Source organism: Coregonus lavaretus, assembly GCF_964263955.1.
Source record: "Coregonus lavaretus genome assembly, chromosome: 23".
Taxonomy (NCBI): domain Eukaryota; kingdom Metazoa; phylum Chordata; class Actinopteri; order Salmoniformes; family Salmonidae; genus Coregonus; species Coregonus lavaretus.
The window spans coordinates 9,865,957-9,875,645 of record NC_140010.1 but is presented as its reverse complement, the minus strand read 5'-3'; the positions used below and the strand labels follow the sequence as shown (position 1 = coordinate 9,875,645).

Here is a 9,689-nt window from a genome sequence, read left to right as displayed (position 1 = left end):
CTGATAGGTTGGAGGATGTCCTCCGGAAGTTGTCATAATTACTTTGTCTATGGAAGGGGGTGAGAACCATGAGCCTCCTAGGTTTTTTATTGAAGTTAATGTACCCAGAGGAGGATGGAAATTACACAACATGTACAAAAGTATGTGGACACCTGCTCGTCAAACATCTCATTCCAAAATCATGGGCATTGCCCCCCCTTTGCTTCTATAACAGCCTCCACTCTTCTGGGAAGGATTTCCACTAGATGTTGGAACATTGCTGCGGGAACTTGCTTCCATTCAGCCACAAGAGCATTGGTGAGGTCGGCACTGATATTGGGCGATTAGGCCTGGCTCGCAGTTGGCGTTCCAATTCATTCTAAAGGTGTTCGATGGGGTTGAAGTCAGGGCTCTGTGCAGGCCAGTCAAGTTCTTCCACACCGATCTCGACAAACCATTTCTGTATGGACCTCGCTTTGTGCATGGGGGCATTGTCATGCTGAAACAGGAAAGGGCCTAGCCCGAACCATGAAAAACAGCCCAAGACTATTATTCCTCCTCCACCAAACTTTACAGTTGGCACTATGCATTGGGGTAGGTAGCGTTCTCCTGGCATCCACCAAACCCAGATTTGTCTGTCGGACTGCCAGATGGTGAAGCGTGATTCATCACTCCAGAGAACGCATTTCCACTGCTCCGGAGTCCAATGGCGGCGAGCTTTACACCACTCCAGCCGACGCTTGGTACTGTTCATGGTGATCTTAGGCTTGTGTGCGGCTGCTCGGCCATGGAAACCCATTTCATGAAGCTTCTGACGAACAGTTATTGTGCTTCCAGAGGCAGTTTGGAAATCGGTAGTGAGTGTTGCAACCGAGGACAGACGAGTTTTACGTGCTACGCACTTCAGCACTCGGCGGTTCCATTCTGTCAGCTTGTGTGGCCTTCCACTTCGCGGCTGAGCCATTGTTGCTCCTAGACATTTCCACTTCACAATAACAGCACTTACAGTTGACCGGGGCAGCTCTTTCAGGGCAGAAATTTGACAAACTGACTTGTTGGAAAGGTGCCATCCTATGACGGTGCCTTGTTGAAAGTCACTGACCTCTTCAGTACAGGCCATTCTACTGCCAATGTTTGTTGCATGGCTGTGTGCTCGATGTTATACACCTGTCAGCAACGGGTCTGGCTGAAATAGCCGAATTCACTAATTTGAAGGCTGTCCATATACCTTTGGCCATGTAGTGTATCTGTCCTCCAGCTACACCATGGTGCTACCCTACAGAGTGCTGTTGAGGCTACTGTAGACCTTCATTGCAAAACAGTGTGTTTTAATCAATTATTTGGTGACATGTGAAAATATTTAGTATAGTTATATCTAAAAATTATACATTTTTTAATGTTTCACTATTTATATTTTTATGAAATTCACTGAGGAGGATGGTCCTCCCCTTCCTCCACTGAGGAGCCTTCACTGTTTGAGAGTTATCAGGCCTTATTACACAGCTATGAACTCTACCATAGTAAGGACTCAGGCCTACAACACTTACAGTATAGGGGCATAAATGGTCAAATGCAGCAAAACACACACACACACACAGACACACAGAGGCGAGCAGGTGTTTCTGGTCGAACCATGGAGCCTGTTCCCACGACAGTGCTGGTGACCAGCTGGTTTAGCTCTTTCCTTTCAGCTGTGTTAATTACAAACACACACACACACACACACACACACAAACACACACACTAACAGAACAGTAAGTAACTGTAAGTCGCTCTGGATAAGAGCGTCTGCTAAATGACTAAAATGTAAATGTAAATGTAACAGAACAGAGGAGCAAGAAAATAGTATTTCTGCACATAAGCAGGATGTTGGTGTAAAATAAAGGTAGAAAGAAACACAGTAGGGAACAATAGTTATCACAGTATTGCTAGTACTGCTGCTGCTGCTATTGCAGTCTCAAGCAGTTTGAACTTTGAGCCAAGCATGTTAAATGGGAATTGAGGGGGTCGGTGAGTGACAAGCAGAGTCAATTTTCCCAGGGCCTCTCAAGCACTTCCCATACACACACACACACACACACACACACACACACACACACACACACACACACACACATACACACACACACACACACATGGAAGTGGCAGAAACAGAAGCTGGAAGTTGACTGCCTCTCCCAGCATTAAAACAGAGGCTGTTTGTCTCAGCTTCCTGACGAAGAGAGGGAGGAAGAGGATGAGGAAGAGCGAAGGAAACAGAGAGAAGAGAGGAGAAGACAAATCAACACCCTCAAAAGTACCCATGCCCCAACACTCACCCCTCACCCACACACACTCTCATACAAACAAACTCACACACATACACACACACACAGATGCACCTCACATACCCCACATCCAAAACTTCCCACTTCCCAAACCCATGCAGCTGCTAATGGGTCAGTGGCACGAACAGGGGTTTGGTGACACACATATACACACAAACACACATTATTCTCCTCTATTCATAGAGTATTCAAAACAGGAAGGACTTCCTCTATTTAGGAAAAGCAAACAGCTGCGAAGATCTCTCACACAGATACTCCTGTACACACGCAGACATACACACACCTGTAAAGATATGTCTACCAGTGTTGAAACACAGGCACAAATGCCCTCAGTTTTATCCTTCATTCTTCTCATCACTCCTCTCGTCTCTACTCTACAGTGCATTCGGAAAGTATTCAGACCCCTTGACTTTTTCCACATTTTGTTATGTTACAGCCTTATTCTAAAATTGATTGAATTATTATTTTTCCTCATCAATCTGCACACAATACCCCATAATGACAAAGCCAACACCGTTTCTTAGAAATGTTTGCAAATTTTCAGACCCTTTGGTATGAGACTCAAAATGGAGCTCAGGTGCATCCTGTTTCCATTGATCATCCTTGAGATGTTTCTACAACTTGATTGGAGTCCACCTGCTCCAGAGCGCTCAGGACCTCAGACTGGGGCGAAGGTTTACCTTCCAACAGGACAACGACCCTAAGCACACAGCCAAGACAATGCAGGAGTGGCTTCAGGACAAGTCTCTGAATGTCCTTGAGTGGCCCAGCCAGAGCCCGGACTTGAACCCGATAAAACATCTCTGGAAAGACCTGAAAATAACTGTGCAGCGACGCTCCCCATCCAACCAGACTGAGCTTGAGAGGATCTGCAGAGAAGAATGGGAGAAACTCCCCAAATACAGGTGTGCCAAGCTTGTACTGTCATATCCAAGAAGACTCAAGGCTGTAATCGCTGCCAAAGGTGCTTCAACAAAGTACTGAGGAAAGGGTCTGAAGACCTATATAAATAAGGTATTTCTGTTTTTTATTTTTAATACATTTGCAAAATTTTCTAAAAACCATTTTTTTCTTTGTCATTATGGAGTATTGTATGTAAGTAGATTGACGAGGGGAAAAAAACAATTTAATCAATTTTAAATAAGGCTGTAACGTAACAAAATGTGGAAAAAGTAAATGGGTCTGATTACTTTCCGAATGCATATTCTCCTCTCTCCTTCTACCCCCCCAGCAGCACTACAATGATGGTTTGACAGCTTAAAGCTAGAGTCCTTTACATTAAACAATAACAAAGCAGTGGAGTAAACATTGGAGTAAACAAGCTTATGTTTTTGGGTTCTGATGAGGTACTGCAGTTGAACTAAGCTCACGGGGCATTTCTAAGTTATATTCTTCAAGTATATATAATTAATTTATAAGTCAAAAAATGGATGTAGCAACTAAATATTGTAGCTTTAATGGCCTGTGTGTGTGTGTGTGTGTGTGTGTGTGTGTGTGTGTGTGTGTGTGTGTGTGTGTGTGTGTGTGTGTGTGTGTGTGTGTGTGTGTGTGTGTGTGTGTGTGTGTGTGCAGCACTTGCACTTGACCCCCCCTTTCTAGCTCTGACTCTACTTATTGAGGAAACATTTACTTTCTATGCCTGTGATATGTGGTTGTCCCACCTAGCTATCTTAAGAAGAATGCGCTAACTGTAAGTTGCTCTGGATAAGAGTGTCCGCTAAATGACTAAAATGTAAAAATGTAAAGTGCGTGGGTGCGTGTGTGTGTGTGTACGTGTGTGGTAGCCTACTGCCTACAGATGGTAAAGTCAAGTTCTCTGTCAAATCAAGACAGACAGTTTCCTGTTGGTGAGACTGAACAATCGTGGGAAAGTCAGAGAGAGATGGGCTTCATCTTAACAGTATAAAGGGGCTTCCTCTCCTTTATCTGCTCTGGTGTGAAAGAACTGAGCAGGCATCCACCATATCGCTTATCAACAGTCCAGTGTTTTCAGAACAGTGTACATGAAGGACATGGGGAAAGGTGTACATGACATCCCAATAGTCCAAAGGCTGTCTCCTCTCCCTTCACCTGCACCGATGATATGAAAGACTAGGATTGGTGAATGACAGGTAGACATCCTCCATATTACTGTCACCTGTCCTTTGTTCAGATAAGTGTTGGCTACTGTTACTGAAGGAGAGATGGGAGAGGAGAGCACTTGCCAGGGAGAACTGGCAAACTATGGTCCTTGTCCTTCCCCTGTTAAGACCACAAAACCCCAATTTTTACAAAACCTTATCACTCCAAGAATATGACAATGCGGCACTTGAGAACATGCTCTGTTTATTATTTATGCATAGTCACTTTAACTCTACCCACATGTACATAAGACCTCAATTACCTCGACTAGCCGGTGCCCCCTCACATTGACTCTGTACCGGTACCCCCCTGTATATAGCCTCCCTACTGGTATTTTATTTTGCTGCTGCTCTTTAGTTATTTTCTTTTCTTTTTTTCTTTTACTTTTTTTCTTTAAAAAACTGCATAGTTGGTTAAGGGCTTGTAAGTAAGCATTTCACTGTAATGTCTACACCTGTTGTATTCGGCGCATGTGGCAAATAAAATTCGATTTGATCAGTTCAACAGCTTCCTCCAGTGGAGAAACCGCATAACTGCACCCAACCACCATTCTGGAAGTAGCTACCACTTGTACGCTCTTTTATTTTATGTGGAAATACACAAAGTTGGTCCTAACACGGTAACGATATTACAATTTCTTGACTGTTGAAGGTCAGTTTTGCGCCCTCCACCTTCATACCAGGAGTGGGAAGGGAAGCTGGTCCTAGATCTGTCCACACAGTCCGGTCGTCACTAGTTACCACATTCACAAAGTCATAATTATGGCTAAACCACACCTATATCTACCATGTATCTTCTTAAACTCTGATTTTAAACCTTAATCCAAACTTTAACCACACTGCTAATATTATCCCTAACCCCAACCTCATATTAAGACCAAAATGCAAATGTTTGTTTTCATGAATTTTTACGATATAGCCCATTTTGATTTTGTGGCTGTGGTAACTAGTGACAACCGCACATGGTCATTCCGCATACATTTTTCTAGCATGGAAGGGGAAGCAGAAAGGAGGTTGTTTTACATTTGCATACCAACTTTTGATTGGCTAAAATCCTTCATACGTTTGCATGGTTGAAAATACATCGATGTAATTGGTCGACTATGTCGCGCCAAACGTCACATGGTCCTGGTTTTCGCGCGAAAAGTGCACTTTCTTTTCCCCTGCGTGCGTTGTACAGTCAACAGGAGAGACTTTAGAAACGATTCAATATTTTAATATTTTAGTTTTAATCAAGTGAAAAGATGGATCTTGTACAGCCGACTCAGGAGAATGCGGGACAGATGGTGAAGGACGAGTTGGCAGAGAAATGCCAGAAGCTTTTCCAGGCTTTCTTAGAAGAGTAAGTGAAATAACGACATGATGATGTTATTATTCTTGCTGGTACATTGTTTGCTTAGCTAGCTATAGCTATCTAGCAGATAGCTAATAGCTATTGGATAGCTAGCAAAACTGTAACATATAGCTAGACATCAAGGTTATGTCTGGATTTACTTTATAAATATTGTGCTAACTAACTATTTTTAATGCATTTTACCAAGTTTTTGGAACTGTTGAAACCTAAATAGCTGGCTAGTTTACAAGCTAGTTGAAGTTGGCTAACACGATGTGCATGGCTAACATATCCAATCTAGCTTCATACAAGTCTTTTATAACCACAGTTATACATCAGTTATACAGTACCAGTCAAAAGAATGAATGAGTAGGTGTGTCCAAACTTTTGACTGCTAGTGTACATCAAAATGGGATGCATACAACTAATAAAACGGTTGTATTTTTGTGTCTGTGTGTGTAGGTACCAGACAGCAGACGGTGAGGTGAAGTATGTCCATGATGCTGAGGAGCTGATCAGGCCAGAGAGAAACACTCTGCTGGTCTCCTTCACTGATCTGGAAGGATTTAACCAGGAACTGGCAACCACCATCCAGGAGGAGTTTTACAGGTAGCTACAGATCTAGGATCAGATTTCGATTCCTCAATCCATCAGAGGAGGCGGCGCAACACTCCATAAAATAAAACAGTGTGATATTTAGGTCATAGACCTTTTATAAGACCCTCCCCAAACTCTAACAGAGCACTTAGAACCTTTGTGTGTTAGTGTTGTTGAAGATCTTAACGTTACTATGTCCAGCTAACAAGCTCTCTATTCCTCTCTCCTTCTCTTTGTACTTGTATCTCTCCCCCTCTTCAGAGTGTATCCCTTCCTTTGCCGTGCGGTGAGGAACTTTGCTAGGGATCATGGGAATGTCCCTGTGAATAAGGAGTTCTACTTGGCCATTCAGGACCTGCCCACCAGACACAAGTAAGAGACATATACCTGAAGACAAATGTTTCAAGTCACACAAATGGTGTTGTTGGTCTGACGGGTTCTGTTCTCTAAGATGTTTTGTGTGTGATCTGACAATGTTCCTTTTGTGTTATAGGATCCGTGAGCTGTCCTCCCTGCGTATCGGCTCTCTGGTGCGGATCAGTGCACAGGTAGTGAGGACGCACCCTGTACACCCAGAACTGGTGAGTCACACACTGTATACCCAGAGCTTGTGAGTGAGGCCGAATGCTTCCTAAAAACTCTTGAGATGTTTTACATCTGTGTCTGATCCTCTCTGTTATGCCTCCTTCAGGTGAGCGGGACGTTCCTGTGTCTGGACTGCCAGGGGGTGTGTCCAGACGTGCCCCAGCAGTTCAAGTACGCACCGCCCACCGTCTGCAGGAACCCCGTCTGCAGCAACCGCGCTCGCTTCCATCTAGACACACATCGCTCCAAGTTCATCGACTTCCAGAAGGTAGACGTTTACATTTTTTGTTGTTTAGCAGATGCTCTTATCCAGAGCGATTTACAGGAGCAATTAGGGCACAACGACAGATTTTTCACCTAGTCGGCTCGGGGATTCTGTCAGATATCATCTGAATAACTTTGTCACCTTAACAACCTGGTCCCTTCAGAATAGTAGGAAGGCACGCATGTGATTGTGTCAGTAATGTTACGTGTGTGTGTCTGAGTCTGAAACTTGTGTGTTACACGTGTGTATGTCTAACCTCTGTGTGTGTGTGTGTGTAGGTGCGTATCCAGGAGACCCAGGCAGAGCTGCCCAGAGGGTCCATCCCCCGCTCGCTAGAGGTGATTCTGAGGGCCGAGGCTGTAGAGACGGCCCAGGCCGGAGACCGCTGTGACATCACTGGCTCACTCATAGTGGTGCCCGACGTCTCCCAACTCAGCACCGCAGGTATGTACATACACAAACAAAAATACACACTGGCATGACACGTACACAGGTCATACAGACACACAACAGGACTCATTTCCCATCTCTCTCTAGGTGTGCGAGCAGAGACCAGTTCCCGTGTAGGAGGGAGACAAGGTTATGAGAACGAGGGCCTTCGCGGTCTTAAAGCCCTGGGAGTCAGAGAGCTGTCCTACAGACTGGCCTTCCTTGCCTGCCATGTGGCTCCTACCAACCCCAGGGTACGACACACACACTCACCCAAACCCCGAGACACACACACTCGCCCAAACCCCGAGACACACACACTCGCCCAAACCCCGAGACACACACACTCGCCCAAACCCCGAGACACACACACTCGCCCAAACCCCGAGACACACACACTCACCCAAACCCCGAGACACACACACTCACCCAACCATCGAGACACACACTCGCACTACCTCAGGCTACAAACTGGTATACATATAATGCATGCATGTACAACATTTGTTTGAAGGGTGTTGTAATGGTGTTTGTGTGTGTAGTTTGGAGGAAAGGAGCTGCGTGATGAGGATCAGACAGCGGAGAGCATCAAGAGTCAGATGTCAGTTCAGGAGTGGGAAAAGGTGTTTGAGATGAGCCAAGACAAGAACCTCTACCACAACCTCGGCACCAGCCTGTTTCCAACTATACACGGTCAGTACTACACTGTTACTACTGCACCACTGCCATATTACTACCACAACCTCGGCACCAGCATGTTCCCCACCATACACGGTCAGTACTACACTGTTACTACTGCACCACTGCCATATTACTACCACAACCTCGGCACCAGCATGTTCCCCACCATACACGGTCAGTACTACACTGTTACTACCAGAGCTAGACATTCTGGTACATTTGCCAGTGGCAGACCGTGCCAGTACCAACTGAAAACTACTGGCCCAAATGAGAAAATTACTGGCCCGGGCCAAGATTGACATTTTAGTCATTTAGCAGACGCTCTTATCCAGAGCGACTTAAAGGAGCAATTAGGGTTAAGTGCCTTGCTCAAAGGCACATCAACAGATTTTTCACCTAGTTGGTTCGGCGATTCGATCCAGTGACCATCCGATTACTGGCCCAACGCTTTTAACCACAGGAAAGCAAGTTGTGCTCGCAGAATTTCAATCGTGGGGGATTTCATGTTTAATTTGCAGCCTGGACAAGCATCTTATATTATAGCCAACCATAAAATCGGATATTTACACTGATTGCTTGGAAAACAAAAATAAAACCATCCCCCTCTCAATGATGACATATAAGCTAGACTTAAAACATTAAACTGTTTAAAATGTAATATTCCCCTCCAGAAATTAGCTCAATTACATTGATGAAAAGCAAGATCTTTAGGTACATGATCCATATTATCAGGCAGGTGTGCTATTTTAGGAATAAGCATTATCACCTGTAGCCTGATGCAGCATGGTAGCTACATGGCTGAAGCATGATCACCTGTCGGATGCAGCATGGTAGCTACATGGCTGAAGCATGGGGTTGCTCCTCTACATTGTTTACCACAATGGGCTAATCATTAGCTAGAACACAGACTCTAAATATAATTATGTTGCTTGTTTAATGTCCCAAAAAAACTCCTGTGGGCACTAATAAAATCCTGTGATTTTTTTTAATACAGTGCAATTGTGTGAATTCTACAGTGAATACCCTTTATGCAATAAATCATACAAACTGGAAAGCTGGGATCCCGCTCTTTTCAATAATTGCCATCAAAACTGTTGTCTTTTCCCGAGATTGCATTTAGAAATTTTGCGCCGTGACTGGGCTTATTAGAACACATTTCTTTCCACACAGCAATCAGCTGTGTGAGGAGTTGCGCGCTCTTGCCAGCTGATAAATAAACAACAGCTTCGGGGATTAATCTGTTTTTTAAACAATTATATAGACTACAGAATAGCATTAGGGCCTATTACAATATTCATTATATAACTATAGGCCTACGTAAACCTCCTTGTTAATAATAACATTGCTGTGTAGGATGTCTGATAGGAAAAAAA

At 44.3% G+C, this 9,689-nt stretch overlaps 1 protein-coding gene across 1 annotated transcript in view; it reads left to right on the top strand.

The window, feature by feature from the left end:
* Positions 1 to 5,603: 5,603 nt before the first annotated feature.
* The window catches only part of LOC311098863 (zygotic DNA replication licensing factor mcm6-A-like), a gene marked incomplete at its 3' end in the record, with an annotated part of 4,483 nt that continues 397 nt past the window's right edge, over positions 5,604 to 9,689 (top strand). Inside the window, exons 1-8 of the mRNA XM_084139427.1 lie at positions 5,604 to 5,768; positions 6,222 to 6,368; positions 6,618 to 6,728; positions 6,850 to 6,937; positions 7,048 to 7,209; positions 7,485 to 7,650; positions 7,744 to 7,889; positions 8,178 to 8,490. Of these exons, the coding sequence (XP_083995553.1) occupies positions 5,671 to 5,768; positions 6,222 to 6,368; positions 6,618 to 6,728; positions 6,850 to 6,937; positions 7,048 to 7,209; positions 7,485 to 7,650; positions 7,744 to 7,889; positions 8,178 to 8,490 (1,231 nt within the window). The 5' untranslated portion in view covers positions 5,604 to 5,670. The remainder of the gene's footprint in view (positions 5,769 to 6,221; positions 6,369 to 6,617; positions 6,729 to 6,849; positions 6,938 to 7,047; positions 7,210 to 7,484; positions 7,651 to 7,743; positions 7,890 to 8,177; positions 8,491 to 9,689) is intronic.